This window comes from Salvelinus namaycush, chromosome 30 (genome assembly GCF_016432855.1).
Source record: "Salvelinus namaycush isolate Seneca chromosome 30, SaNama_1.0, whole genome shotgun sequence".
Taxonomy (NCBI): domain Eukaryota; kingdom Metazoa; phylum Chordata; class Actinopteri; order Salmoniformes; family Salmonidae; genus Salvelinus; species Salvelinus namaycush.
Genome location: NC_052336.1, coordinates 6344143 through 6360296, shown reverse-complemented (window position 1 = coordinate 6360296; position 16154 = coordinate 6344143). Strand labels below are relative to the sequence as shown.

Genomic DNA, 16154 nt, shown 5'->3' with positions numbered 1-16154 from the left:
GTCAGCACCTGAGCTAATGCTCATGTCCTGTAAAATTGAACATGTCATCACAGGTAAATTAGGAAAAGAGTGGAACATAACACACATTCACCTGACAAGCAACGTGAACAAAACAGTCAGATTTGGGATTCAAGTTGTTTACAATCCCCTGATAAAGATACAGAATTCCCATTGGAATTTGTAAAGGCAATAGGTTAATAGATACTCAGTTCAAAACATGTCTAAATGAACATGAAAGATGGGGTATTTTAAGGAGCAGTTGCAAACTGGCCAGTTAGGTTTGCCATTACAATTACTGTTGATTTGGGCCTGATGCAGTGAGATCCACAGTGACTGTTCCTAATACATTATGTATGAAGCTGTCCATATGCACTTGGGCCATCATGCATGCCCTTGTGAAAAGCACAGACCACAGCAAAGCAATCTACATGTTCTGCCCCCCTTGTGTACACATATTCCTCTGTAACTGAAGAGGAATAATAACCTCCCATCTCCACAAGATTTGACTTCTTAAAGATAATAATTCAGGTATAACACACTAAATTGAGAATGAAACACAAATGTGATTTTTATTCAAAATCTATTAATAATTGTGTATTAAAATTAACAACAGTAGGCCTAGTAAAGCCATTGGAGAAAGTAGGTCTACAGTTATAGTTCTATTTTAAAGGACTATTGATCCTTCTCTTATCAAGGAGAGCAGCTTTATCCATCTCATCTACATAATGTTGTCATGACCACTGCTTCTCCAGTCATCACTCAATACTCATACAATGTGTCAACGTGCAGCCAGATACAATTGACCATTCCCACTACCTGTGTACCATCTGTAAAGGTATCCAAGGGCAATTCGACCACTGTGTCCACTGCCAACCTACTTTATCTCCTTGGAGAATCTCTGAAAGGATCAAAATCCATCTTTACCCGTGGCTCTCTGGCGCCACTCGAAGAGAAAGCCCGTAATCGCAGACGCATCTCCAGGGACTAAACACGCAATTACATTTGAGTGGAGAGGCATTGAAATATCACTCTCATATCAACCATGACAACAACGATCATATCCAAGATAGAAGGGAATGAAGCCGATTGCATTTGGTTGGTGACAGCGGGAGTCGTCACTCTTGTTATTGTCAATAGGAAATAGTTTGAACTTAAATCAAGAAATAAAAATATATGTAGCTATTCAAAGTGTGTGTGTGTGTGTGTGTGTGTGTGTGTGTGTGTGTGTGTGTGTGTGTGTGTGTGTGTGTGTGTGTGTGTGTGTGTGTGTGTGTGTGTGTGTGTGTGTGTGTGTGTGTGTGTGTGTGTGTGTGTGTGTGTGTGTGTGTGTTATAGAGTCCTATTGGCCCTGGTCAAAAGTAGTGCAATATATAGGGCATATGGTGCCATTTCAGACTCAGGAACTGTGTAACTTACTGGTTAAACAAGGGCATGTATCCATTTGTTAATTGATGCAATTACGCATTACGCGTAATGGTCACGTAGGTCTCCAGGCACGCATCAATCACTCGTCTATTGACCTGCCAAAGCCTTTCCATCCGCTCTCACTGGGACCGATCCTCTCCTCCTGATTCACTCCCCTCCTCTCTCCTCTCTCTCTCTAATAGAGAAAGATGGGAACATCATCGTCATTAAGCCGGTTTTACACCTCTGACCGGACAGATAGAGGCGCACAGAGGTCGTAAAAACGCGTTAAATCCACGACCATCCATTGGTGTTCACTGGTTTTCACTTTTAAATATTCATAATCCCCAAATCCCAATGTAAAAAAGACAGAATAAGTGAGTGAGGTATAGTGTCTTCAAATGAAGATTGGATTTGTTTGGATAAATATGTATTATTATTATTGTTCAAGTGAGCACATGAGACTAACTAACTAAAATTATTATTTTATGATGAAGATGCTGATAAGAAATAGCAAAGAATCAGATATCCCAAATGAAAGAAAACACAACTGAAGTCTTTCAGTTCAAATATTGTCCAAATAAATATGTATTATTCTACGCATAATAATAACAAAATATGCTTGGTGGTCATTTCAGTTGGTATTATTTTATAATTGGACATGATACGCATCAAGAGCGTTGATCTATCTGACAGTTCCATAACTGTACCAAAACAACCCATTTCCTGTATACTCTTATCAGTGAAGCAAGTGAAGAAGACTACTGCACAAAGCCGAGGGGACACGGGGAGTGCACAGAACACCTTAAGAAAACGCGATGTTAGATGTGATTGGCAAAGACATTATTCTATCCTTGCTGTCCTGTCGTTCCGGGATTACAATGACGTCACACTGATATCCTTGCATGGGTGAATGCTAAAGAACTATAGAGGCACAAATAATAGCACAAGCAGAGTCCATATCTTGCAAGTCTTACGTTATCCTTTAAGCCTTCTTTAGCTAATACAACAACAATTTTTGTACTTAATGACGCGTAATTTCATTTTCTTATCATTTCCTTCGGGGGATTATTCATATATAAAACTATCTGCAGCTGTTGGTACCAGCCTCAACTCTCCCTCCTAAGTGCAATCATCTATTATTGAGCGAGAGGCCGTGCGTGGAAATGTGTGTAAGAAGGTGGATTTGAAGTAGAATTGGTTACAATCGATCAAGGGTGAAGAATATTCCTGATGTTAACAAAAGAAGCAGCTATGTCTTTCTCTCAGTTTGGATATCCTTACAATGCAACTTCACAGGTAAGACAATATCAACATGCTTTTTTCTCTCTCAATTTCAATGTGACAAATATGTAAACAAACTAGCATTATTTTAATTTGAACATCTCACTCTATAATCTAGATGCAGCACTGAATGTTTGCTTTCAGAATATTGACAGCTATTTTCAGGTGACACTTTTGTTTAATCAAAATATCGACAGACATAAACACAGGTCCAATTTAATTGAATTATGAATGTACTCACGTGTTGTTTTGATCTGACAAAAGACCTGTGTTTATTACTACGCTATAGCTCCGCTGTGTAGCCTAATTGCGTTTTGAAGTTAACAGTGAACCTTCCCAACTTTATCTTTCAGTCAGAGATCTCTGAATTTGGTATTGACAATTACTATTATTTAGAAAACGTGAAGTAGCCGTACGGATTTATCATTTAAATATATTTGTTTGGGGACAACTGGACAAATGTATGCAATAAAAGTTCTCAGAACTTTGATTCAACTAGAAATAAGTTATTATCCTCTAAGAGTATTAAAAGTTTTAGATCCTTTGTTTTCATCAAATTTCAGTAGCCTACAATAGCTTAGTCAGGCAGTGTATGAATACTTCGGGAATTCCTTTTCTATAAAATAAAAAAGCTAAATGAACTGAAACACATTATTTCCAAAATGGTACCTTATGATTTCACCTGGATATTATGTAAAATGCGATTCTAAAACTGTTAATCAAATTAGGCAGACACACAGCACGCGTTTATAGCTAGTCTCCATCTTACCTGAATTGTCCTGTATCTCAAAACCATATCAAAATATATTCTAGATATGAAGACAACAGAGCTCATGCGTCAAACACGAATGACATGTCTATCCTCCACAATTCTCTTCATGCAGTTTTTCGTGTCGGCAAACCCCAGTACGACTTGCTGCGATTCGATTTCCAGGTCGGTCTCTGACGGGACGAGCGGTACCCAGACTCCTGCTACCTTCTGCTGCCCTTCCTACGAGAACCGGCTCCTGTCCAGCACACGGACAGAGCTCAACGCGGCACTAGGGATGTATAGCTCGCCCTACGCTGCCGCGGCCGCCGCCAGCCAGAACTATGCCAGCTACTTCCCCTACAGCGCCGAGCCCTCCGCTGCTATCTACTCATCTCTGGTACATCCCGTTTAATCTAATAGTGGATGGGGGTGGCTGGGATGTGATCGATCAAGATGGATGTTGATCAAAATTACTCTCCAATTATTTCGTTATTGAAATTACTTTGAGTAGCATGTCTGCCTGATAGATGGGTCGAATAGACTTTGCAGTTTTAAAAATACTCATATTTAGGCTACCAGTAGCCTATTATGTTTCAATTTGGAAGGGAGTAAAGTAGCACACAATTTACATAAACTTTGTTTCCAATATTTAGAAACAAATAAAGTTACCTAAGTGCTTCATAAAGTTGTTTTCTTATTTCAGAATCCACAGTATGAAATGAAGGATGGCACAGGCACTCTGCATTCTGGCATAAGTCAACCTGCCACCTACTATCCTTATGACCACTCACTGGGCCAGTACCAATATGACAGGTATGGAACCCCACACATTCCTTATCTGTAGTGCATCAGCTCAGCTATTCATTGTTAGTGTAATAAAGCCATATAGCACCCTGTTATGCATGAGTAATAACTTACATTCAAGGAATCGCACACTTCCAGAGCAAAAGGTCACAATATATGCAGCTCTATACTGCTAGATAGAGCAGAGCTGTATAGTCTATTTTTCAGACAACACTCCAGGAGTGCCATCGGTCTGGGTGAATAGTTTATGAGTTTATATGCTAACGTTGCTAACGGCTAATGTGTTGTCTGCTATTACTACCAGGTATGGGACTATGGACTTTAATGGGTCAGCCAGGAGGAAGAATGCCACACGTGAGACCACCAGTACCCTGAAGACATGGCTGTACGAGCACAGGAAAAATCCCTACCCCACCAAGGGGGAGAAGATCATGCTGGCCATCATCACCAAAATGACCCTCACCCAAGTTTCCACCTGGTTCGCCAATGCCAGGAGGAGGCTAAAGAAGGAGAACAAGATGACCTGGTCACCAAAGAATAAGGCTGGGGACGACAGGAAGGACGACCTGGATAAAAGTGACCAAGACTGTGTCACCAAAGGTACACATCCTCTTCCCTCTTCCGTCTAGCAAAGCATATAAAAAACATCTTAGAGTTTTGCACAACGATTTACAGTAGCTTGCTTCCTCTTAAACTAATCCACATCACCTACAATAACTAAAACATGTGAATTGATTAAAATGACAGCTTCTGCTCCTGAATATCACTACTATTCCACATATCATGTTGTGTGTATTTGACAATTCAGATTCCAGTGAAAATGATACTGCTTCTACTCCTAATATCACCAGTAATATTCCTGTATATTTCATCATTCAGATTCCAGTGAGTGTAAAGATGAGAAAGACCTTCATCTGAGTGACCTGGAGGACATGGAGGACGAGGACTGTGACAAGCGGGACAGTGACTGTGAGAAGATGGCCCCCAAGGGCCCTGAGGAACAGAGGGACCTCCACAGGGCCATGTCTGGTGGTGGTGTTGGCCCTGGAGGCCCTCCAAAGAGAGACTGCAGCTCAGAGCTCTCCCTCTCCTTGCCCAACAGCTTCCACCACTCATTCCCATGTGGTATCAGGACCCTACCCGCCCTGCCCTCTCTACCCGCCATGCCCTCAGACTTCCTTGATCCACTGGTGAAGTGCAAGCCCCCCTCCACCACCACCACCATCCCCACGGGCACTCACACTGTGTCCCTGTCACACTTCGAGGTGTCGGACCGGGACAAACCGAGGATCTGGTCTCTGGCGCGTACAGCGGCCACGGGGGTCATCCTGGGCTCTGCTCACCACGGGGCCCCAGAGCTCCGGACAGGGAGTATGCTGGGAGACTGCCAGCTACAGGGGACCAGGCTACCAGTGACTGGTACCGGACAGTGTGGGCCCCTCAGGGGCCTCCAGGATCCTACTAACATATCCAATGCCGAGAACCCTTTCCAGGAGGGCCCCTTGTTGCAATCTAAGGTCTATAGTGCAGGCAGCTACAACCACAAGGCCCTCCAACTGCACTGTTCCTCCTATCCTGCGCTTTCAGACTCATGCCAGTACTCCACTATCGAAGGTATGTACATGTTGTGACACTTGTGTTCAATTTTGAACGATTGCAATTGTGAAATTACCAGTGTAAAGATATACAATATTGAAATGTGTTTCAGAAATGCACATCTCTTTCACTACTATCAAAAATAATATTGACAAATAAATGGCTATACAATGCAATATTACCTGGCTGCAGCAAGTTTTTTACAGTGTGGTTTCTGTTGTTGTCTAGGATTCCCCAGTGGGAAGGCAGAGACAGAGCCCTCGGAACTCAGTGACACATGTGTGACCCTGCAGGATGACAAGGTCACTGCCTTCAGACCTGTGATGAAGAGGTGAGGAAGGTGAGCCTTCACACACACACACACACACACACACACACACACACACACACACACACACACACACACACACACACACACACACACACACACACACACACACACACACACACATACACATACACATACACACACACACACACACATTCAACTTGTATATAATTCAACAAAGCATCTAACCATCATCTGCTAATCCAATCATTTGGATTACACCAGTTGTACTGAAACTTTTCTCTACTAACACAGGTTGATGGTATTACATATGTGATCTTGTCTATAAAGTGAATATGTTATTGGATTACCTGAAGACATATGTCAGTCTATAGTTAAGCAAATACTTCTACATTTGACTAATGATTTTATATTAGAAGGTATGTTCTTTTACGAGGGTTGATATTGTAATAGATATCAATAATTAACGAGTTTTTCTTTTTTCTCTCTCTTCCCCTTAGGTTGATGGACACGCAGTCATTACACAGTGGGACTTTTATTTAGCCGGTATTAGGCTATGCACTATAAAGACTTGGGATGACGAGCATCGGACATCCTACCTACCTTACACCTGGGAACCGCGGCGCTCCGCAGTCAAAGCTCGATGAGCCCTGTCCAAACTGTGGAAGCTGCCATCATTTTGCACAACGTTGTTTTTATGGTGTTGACGATGACTTTATGCAAGACTTTGAAATGCAACGGTATGGGAACTGACGGTCAATTCATGATGTATGCAATGGGCAATCGTAGTGTAGCAATGTTATTTATTTATTTGATTCCTCAACTGTTCATTTATTTATTTCGTATGTGTAATTTAAATATTTTGTTACATGTATGTATTGTTTCAACTGTGGTTGTGTGCTATTTTTACCTGATTTAACGGGGAAATACTTAGCTTGTTGTTGGTCTTTCTGTTCGCTAAAAGAGTGGGATTTATTGAGTTGGGATCGGAATTGTCTATTGTGTGTGTGTGTGTCGACCTGGAGAAATTGTTGATTGTGGTGTGTTCATCTCAAAGATAATTGTGAGCTTATTCTGTGTTTGCCATTCATGAAATATTTTATAAGAATGAATTTTTTAAAGAACTCCTCGTTTTTGGGTAAATATTATTTCCAGAACCTTAACATTGGTTTAATCGGCCAATTAAAACCTTTGAGACTGTTGCACTAGATCAAAGTTGATCTTCTTAACGTGGAGAATAATAGTGGAACATTGTTGGAAGGTCATAAATCAGTAGAATTCAGTAGAGAACGTGAATGAACGTTACAAGGCCAGGAAGAAAGGGGACAGCATCTCTCCATTGTAATTATCTAATCAGTTCTGGCATCAAACACTTTGTTACTGTTCAGACAAGCAACGAGGCAGGAATACGGGATGAATGCCGCTTTGTCCGCTGTGTAGGGAGCCGCTGCAATAACTTACTTGTGTTAATTAAAAGGTCATTTGTAGTATCAAACCCATAAGGGAACATTCACATGGTTTGTGTGGGTTAGACTTTGGTTCTACTGTTTTTGCCTGGCCCGTTTCATTCATAACTGATTGATATAACACATGAGTAAGTATTAGGCCTGTGAAACTAAGCAATTGGTCATCATACGTAAAACTACTAACACGAAAGCACTGGTTTCTTATTCCTTTCAACTTGAACTTTGAAGTCAGTTATTTTCAGAAAATGATAAGAAAGTTCGTAGTTTATATTTTACATGATTATGGGCATGACATGTAGTATCGCATAGCATATTGCTCACTCCACAGTAGAAAACTCGAAAAACTTTTAAACAAAATGTTGTTGAAAACACTCAAATGCAATGCAGAAATGTGGGCCTAGTCTGAGATGGATATTGTGCAGACTTTATTATCAGTGGACCAAAAGAAAATGCTACCTCATAAACCAAAATAACGGTGTGACCTGCTGCGAATGACCCACAGTTTAGAGGCATGCAAATTAAGCCACCAAAAGATAAACGTTATTGCAGGTCGGATTTGGAGGATTAGAGCTTGTAATAAGAGTATTAGTTCTCGTATTAGGTCTATTGAAAGGGGCTGTGGTCAACGTTGTAGGCCCGGCCTATGGATGGGGATGGGGGACCCCTCAGTAATGCATGCAATGATGTGACTTCAATGTAACAGGGTTCGGCGTAATTCCCTAGGAAATATCGTGATGAGGAATTATGATGACAATAATAACATCATATTTTGCGATCTTTATTCCAATCGTCTCCTCTCAGTCTCTTATGAATTAAGCTGGTATGGTCTTTACAATGGACTTTGCATTTAGTAATCAAATTATAAACATACAGGTAGGCCTAGACCTATTGTGTTGTCCACACACACAAAATAGACCTACATAGAGGCCTGCGTAATAACAATGTCGTTACGTTTATTTCTGTTTATCGACTATGACTGAGCATTTTAAATAACATAAAACCTCCTCTGTAACTTACAGATAAGCAGAAGACACACACTTTGATCAACTCTTAAAAACACTTTTAGAAAATCTAATACCTGTCATCAAATGGGCCTACTTTGCCACACTATTCAGGACAATTAATCTATTTCCATCTCTTCATATAGACAACCTTCCCTTCAAAATAAATCAAAGGGACTTTTTGCCCACGAGGCCAGATAGAATGAAGGTGCGTGATGAACATCTGCTGACAGTTCAGATACGTGGTTTTATTTTATTAAAGGTCAACCGACCGTGATTTCAGATTATCCATCCAGATCACCAACTCAATGCAATCTGTCCATACAGCCAGGCAAGATATGTTTCGGCAAATCTCTCTAAATATAATATTGGGGAATCATATTCTGAGTACTGTTTTGATAAAAAAAATCTGAGCCAGGGCATGATGGGCGAATAACATGGACACAAATTTAAAGATCCCGGTATTAATGTTTAATGAAAAAAATGGGTTTTGCAAATTCATTGTGCTGCAAAGTTAATATTGCGTCATGTTTCGTGAGCGTCATGGATGACAGCTCTCTGCTAGGACTACTGGTGTATTTTGTGTGATTTTTCTCCGTTATAGATTCATACAGACCTCAAGTCGTTAACAAAAACAAGATGCGTCCATTAGGCTATTTGATCGAGGACAATATTATCTCCTTAGTCTCGTTTAATAATACGTCTATTACTTAACATATAGACACGCGTCTCACCGATGGATCACTATACATTAAGATGTGCGCTATAGCTGTGTATTAAATATTTTGCGGAAAGTTAATTAAAACGGGGGTTGTAAAGAAAAGCTGCCAAACATTATTGAAGGTAATGATGCATGGGCAATGGGATTACCACTATACCGGTATACCTCAGGGAAAGCAAAGCATAGATAATGGCGTGGACTCAACTCATCCAGCGTCTGTCTTCTCTTCTGCAGCTAATAGATCAATTAGTCAGTTTTACACACTGTTTACACGCTGCTAACTCAGAACGACTAGAGGAGGCCTCACTGTGGCCTAAATGAGGCCTGTTGAGGTTTCAGGTCGGATTCTGACAAAATAAAAGAACACAAAATGTATGTTTTTCACAAATACATACAAATATTTTTTGAGTGGGAGCAATGCGTGTGAAGCTATAGGCCAATGCAAAACAAGTTCTCCAAATAGCTCAAGCAAAATATTATTTGATTTCAGATGTGAGTATTAGGCGAATATGAGAGGGATGTTTGTGCAACATCTTTAATCTTTGAGTAGACATATTTATTCAAATGAAATATATGTCCTTGTAAACAATGTTGTATGTAAAAACAATAAGTTCCTTAGGTAGCCTATATGCACATCTAAATCGCCTTAATACATCTCATAATACACTTGTTCCTCCCACCCTCCCGATTACTTTTTCATTTGGTGAGGGGTTAGTTGTAGCCTAGGCCTCTTCCATAATCCAAAACAGATTTGGGTAGCCTGATCTCTAATGATAAAGGGAAAAAATGAAAAACAAGATTCAGAGTAAACATGAATACTTAAATAGGTTTGACAAAATGAGCGTCTTATCTTCGGCTCTGAGATATGAGAAATCATCACTTAATGCCGCAAGCATCTCTTATTAGAGCAGCGTTTCTCAAACTCGGTCCTGGGGACCCCAAGGGGTGCAGCTTTTGGCTTTTGCCCTAGCACTACACCGCTGGTTCAAGTAATCAAAGCTTGATGAGGAGTTGATTATTTGAATCATCTGTGTAGTACTAGGGAAAAAAACAAAGTGTGCACACCTTGGGGTCACCAGGACAGAGTTTGGGAAACACTGTATTAGTGAGAGACATCCTGCGGTGTCACGAGAGTCGCAGGGCAGGCTACGCGCGGTGCATGTAGAGCGCAGGCCTCACTTGGTGACCAGATTACATAAAACACTTGATTTATCCACAAGTGTGCAGTCAGTCTAACCTCCTGCTGTCAAGCTTTTTCCTACTGAAGGCCTTTTCTAGGCCAACGGCCTTTTGGACATTGTCTTCAGTCTTTTCAAGTCTTAGCTGGCCCCTGGAAAATAACAAATATGAATGCAAAGAACTTGGATTAATTATAGCTCTTTTTTTTGCTTTTCAATATAGCCTTTTAAAATGTGATTATAGGGAAGAGTGGAGTAAATTGAGCCATCTTTTACATTCAGCATCACTCTGTCAAGGGAAATATAGTATTATTTCTAACCAATATATTTACATATATTGCAGTATGCTGTGTATCCCTGGAAATAATCAGAATTCAAGTAAAAATTACAGTTTTGAAAACATATCTTGTTCCATAAAAGTGGCCTCTTGGCACAATTTACACCGGGTATGTGGTAAGTTGAGCCACAGGACAGGGTATGTTAAAGCCGCATACACATGTCTGTATATGCAGTGCATTTGGAAGGTATTCAGACCCCTTGACTTTTTCCACATTTTGTTAAGTTACAGCCTTATTCTAAAAAAAAAAAATCATAATTTAATCCTCAGCAATCTGCACACAATACCCTACAATAACAAAGTGAAAACAGGTTTTCGAAATGTTTGCAAATTCATGCAAAACATAAGACAGTTAATAACCGTTTCAAATAAGTACTCAGACCCTTTGCTATGAGACTCAAAATTGAACTCAGGTAAGTTCGGTTTCCATTGATCATCCTTGAGATGTTTCTACAACTTGATTGGAGTCCACCTGTGGTAAATTCAATTGACTGGACATGATTTGGAAAGGCACACACCTGTCTATATAAGGTCCCACAGTTGACAGTGCATGTCAGAGCAAAAACCAAGCCATGTGGTCAAAGGAATTGTCCGTAGAGCTCCGAGACAGGATTGTGTCGAGGCACAGATCTGGGGAAAGGTACCAAAACATTTCTGCAGCATTGAAAATCCTCAGGAACACAGTGGCCTCCATCATTCTTAATGATGAGCTGGCTGCCCGGCCAAACTGAGCAATCGTGGGAGAAGGGCCTTGGTCAGGGAAGTGACTAAAAAACCGATGGTCACTCTGACAGAGCTCCAGATATGGGAGATCCTTCCAGAAGGACAACCATCTCTGCAGCACTCCACCAATCAGGCCTTTATGATAGAGTCGCCAGATGGAAGACCTCCTCAGTAAAAGGCACATGACAGCCCGCTTAGAGTTTGTCAAAAGGCATCTAAAGGACTCTCAGACCATGAGAAACAAAATTCTCTGGTCTGATGAAACAAAGATTGAACTCTTTGGCCTGAATGCCAAGCATCACGTGTGGAGGAAACCTGGCACCTACTGTGAAGCATGGTTGTGGCAGCATCATGCTGTGGGGATGTTTTTCGGCGGCAGGGACTGGGAGACTAGTCAGGATCAAGGGAAAGATGAACGGAGCAAAGTACAGAAAACCTGCTCCAGAGCGCTCAGGACCTCAGACTGGGGAGAAGGTTCACCTTCCAACAGGACTACGACCCTAAGCACACAGCCAAAACAACGCAGGAGGCTTCGGGAAAAGTCTCTGGATGTCCTTGAGTGGCCCAGCCAGAGCCTGGACTTGCACCCGATCGAACATCTCTGGAGAGACCTGAAAATATCTGTGAGCGACACTCCCCATCCAACCTAACAGAGCTTGAGAGGATCTGCTGAGAAGAATGGGAGAAGCTCCCCAAATGTAGGTGTGCCAAGCTTGTAGCATAATACCCAAGAAGACTCGAGGCTGTAATCGCTGCCAAAGGTACTTCAACAAAGTACTGAGTAACGGGTCTGAATACTTATGTAAATGGGATATTTCCATTTTTTGTTTTTATACATTTGCAAAAATGTCCAAAAACCTGTTTTTGCTTTGTTGTTATGGAGTAGTATGTGTAGATTGATGAGGTAGAAACAATATTTAATACATTTTAGAATAAGGCTGTAAGGTAACAACATTTGGAAAAAGTCAAGGGGTCTGAATACTTTCTGAATGCACTGTATATAATAACTACCTTTTAAAACCCTAGTCTATCTTTGTTTTCCTAACACAATTCAACACAATCACAATAGCTTTTTTGTCTTTTAATCATTTGAATCATCTTTTAACACAGGCTTAATACCTAACAAAGACTTTGTACTTTTTAAAACAATTTTAACATAAGCCTGGCCCTGTTGTTACCTCATATCACAGCAATAATGCCTTGCATTATGCCTGGGAAGAAAACAGTTCAATTTGCTCAACTTCCCATTGGCTCCATGGATATTGACTGAACTTACCCCAAGGCAAACATTTGAACTATATTACCCCCACACAGCTACAAGGATGCACTTTCATGCTGGGTTTAGGACCTCATATTGAAGCTTATAGAGACCCCAACTAATGTACAATCTTAAAATGATAAATTTTGGTATAGATAAAAACCTAATGAAACCTTTAACACAATACATTAATTTGACTTAGTTAAAATCAGTTTTTTGGACCTAACTTGCTTACCACTTTTTCCATGTGTTTTTTTCCTTCACATACTCCATGAAATGATTACCTCTTCCTAAATATTTTGTAAAATTATACATTTTGTGTATGGTTTCCTAGAAACAAGGGTGGCTCAAGTTACCCTTTTTGCTCAACTTACCTACCACTATAACTTTCAAGAATGCATCTTACGGTCGGTCCTACTGTAGATAAATATCTTGGAAAGAGAAGGCTCTGGTAAATTATCTATTTTTTGGACTGAGAGGAGAGGAAGGGATGTGTTAGGCTAGTTTTAGCACTTCATTCATAGGGGTTCAAGGACAAGTCCTTTGGATTATCTACATGGGTACACGTTTTCTATTTCCCTTGAAGTAACAGTCTATTTCTGTCTACAGTCAGAGTGCTATCCACAGGTCCATTACGTTGCAGACAGCATTAGAGTCAATTTAGACTGAAAGGTCAAAGTATTTATATGCTATCTCATTCACTAGGTTCTTAGCAAGCCGTGCAAATATTCTACCTGAGTTTTATCATTCATTTTCCTGTCAGTCCACCTAATGATTATAACAGGGACAAACCTCTCTAACAATGCCTGTCATTCTAGTCTGTTATGCTGGCTATGATGCCAAAGGTCAACGCAGGGTTAACTTGCGTAGAAAGTGGGCTATCAGGCTTTTCCATCCATCCATCCATCAGCACATCACATGAGCGTCCCCTCAATGAGCTATGTGCCTCTCTGTACTGGGAGGAAGGATGTTTTAGATGGGGTGGCAGGTAGCCTAGTGGTTAGAGCATTGGGTCAGTAACTGAAAGGCTGCTGGATCAAATCTCTGAGCTGACAAGGTAAAGATCTGTCGTTCTGCCCCTGAACAAGGCAGTTAACCCACTGTTCCCCAGTAGGCTGTCATTGTAAATAAGAATTTGTTCTTAACTGACTTGCCCAGTAAAATAAAGATTTGTATCCCAAACCAGTTTTTAGAAAATCATTATGAAATTGGCAATTTCAGGCACTTTTAAGACCTATACATGCCTCCTGTAAAACCCTGTGATCTGTGAACTGTACATGATACGGACAACATCTTGGTGTCATTATACTTCTTATAGTGGGCTCTAAAATATGGAGTATGTCTAGATTCTGAAATACAAATGTTTACATTCATTTATTCAACATAAAAATATTCATATAAATATCTCAAAAGTACCCTTTTTGATACATTTTTAGACATATTGTTCTAAACAATATACTCTACAAGTACATCAAATGTACACAGTGGGTGCTCTCCTACTACTGAAGTTGTGATACATTTTATGAGCACCACCAACACAGTGAATTGGAAAATGGATTCAAGGGAATGCGCTCTGCTGGTGATTTGCTGAATTTAGTATTTATTTTTATTAACTTTTATTGATTTGAGTAGCCCAATTGAGACCATGGTCTCATCCCCAATGGTGCCGAGTACAAACTTTTTCTCACAACAGGAAGAACAATATACATTACAATTAAAACAAGAAGAATACAAATAGGCATAACTTCAACACCACAATTTCAACAAAGAAAACACTACAATCAATTGAAACAACTGCAATCCTCAATGAATTCATTCAACACTGCCCTAGCGGCACCAGGGAATCAAGATGCAAAGAATTTTGTAGGTTATTCCAACAATCGGGGGCACTAAAACTAAAGGAGGATTTACCAGAGGGACCTCAAGAGTTAACCAATAGTGCGAGCGGGTTTGGTAGCTCATTCTTTAATACGTTAGCAATGAAGTTAGGTAAATTAGAAGCTTGTGTAGCAGAGCTTTGTAAACAAACAGGGAGTAATGAATTGATCTACGGGACTTTAATGAGGGTCAGCCAACCTTTTGATACAGGATGCAGTGGTAAGGATTTAAACTGTCACCAGTGATAAAACAAATGGTGCTATGGTAGACGTCATCCAAAGGTTTAAGAGTAGTGGCTGCTGCAATCTGGTAAATGGTGTCACCATGAATAAGACGTGTTAGGAATGTGATTGGTTAATTACCTAGAATGTCAATTTCTATGTATAAATTGGGTCACATCTTCAAAAGTAGCAGAGAGCCCACTATGGAAAGTGTATATTGTTCCAAACAATATGTCTAAATATAAGCTAAATTGAAAAGGGTACTTTTGAGATATTTATTTTATTTTAATGTTGATTCTCCTGACAATTCTCCTGACACTAAATGAATGTAAACATTTGTATTTCAGAATCTAGACATACTCCATATTTTAGAGCCCACTATAAGAAGTATAATGACACCAAGATGTTGTCTGTATCATGTACAGTTCTGTCACGATCGTCTTGATGAGGAAGAGTGGACCAAGGCGCAGCGTGATATGAATACATCTTTTATTTAGTGAAGATGAAACACGAAACGAAACACTTTGACAAACTAACAAAAAAAAAACTAACGACCGTGAAGCTACAAACGTTAGTGCATACACCAGCTACAAACGTTAAACATAGACAATTACCCACAAACACCTAAAGCCTATGGTTGCCTTAAATATGGCTCCCAATCAGAGACAACAATAAACAGCTGTCTCTGATTGAGAACCAAACCAGGCAACCATAGACTTTCCTAAACACCTACACTGAACACAACCCCATACCTTCTACAAAACCCCCTAAACAATACACACACCCTAAACTAGACAAAACACACAAACATCCCCCATGTCACACCCTGACCTAACTAAACTAATAAAGAAAATCAATATAACAAATGCCAGAGTGTGACAGTACCCCCCTCCCCCAAAGGTGCGGACTCCGGCCGCAAAACCTGACACAGAAGGGGAGGGTCCGGGTGGGCCTTCCTATGGCGGCGGCTCGGGTGCGGGACGTGGACCCCCCTCCACCATAGTCACTACCCGCTTTGGTGGCGCCTCTGGAACGGCGAGTCCCGGACTGAATACCATCCCATAGGGCGCCACTGGACGGAAGGGCAGCTCCGGACTGAGAGGCAGCTCCGGACTGAGGGGCAGCTCCGGACTGAGGGGCAGCTCCGGACTGAGGGGCAGCTCCGGACTGAGGGGCAGCTCATGACTGGCAGATGGCTCTGGCGGATCCTGGCTGGCTGGCTCTGGCGGATCCTGGCTGGCGG

At 40.9% G+C, this 16154-nt stretch overlaps 1 protein-coding gene across 1 annotated transcript; it reads left to right on the top strand.

Moving 5' to 3' along the window:
* The first annotated feature begins 2658 nt into the window (after positions 1–2658).
* Positions 2659–6174, top strand: LOC120024900 (iroquois-class homeodomain protein IRX-6-like). Its single transcript, XM_038969260.1, has 6 exons — positions 2659–2703; positions 3573–3836; positions 4143–4252; positions 4548–4843; positions 5141–5857; positions 6068–6174. The coding sequence occupies exons 1-6, from the start codon at positions 2659–2661 to the stop codon at positions 6172–6174; spliced, it is 1539 nt and encodes a 512-aa protein (XP_038825188.1).
* The last annotated feature ends 9980 nt before the right edge of the window (positions 6175–16154 follow it).

Bases quoted from the DNA above. Each gene is read 5' to 3' on its own strand.
- LOC120024900 (XM_038969260.1), top strand. From the start codon at position 2,659: ATGTCTTTCTCTCAGTTTGGATATCCTTACAATGCAACTTCACAG. The intron at 2,704-3,572 runs GTAAGACAATAT...CTCTTCATGCAG, and splicing joins CTTACAATGCAACTTCACAG to TTTTTCGTGTCGGCAAACCC. The intron at 4,844-5,140 runs GTACACATCCTC...GTGAGTGTAAAG, and splicing joins CCAAGACTGTGTCACCAAAG to ATGAGAAAGACCTTCATCTG.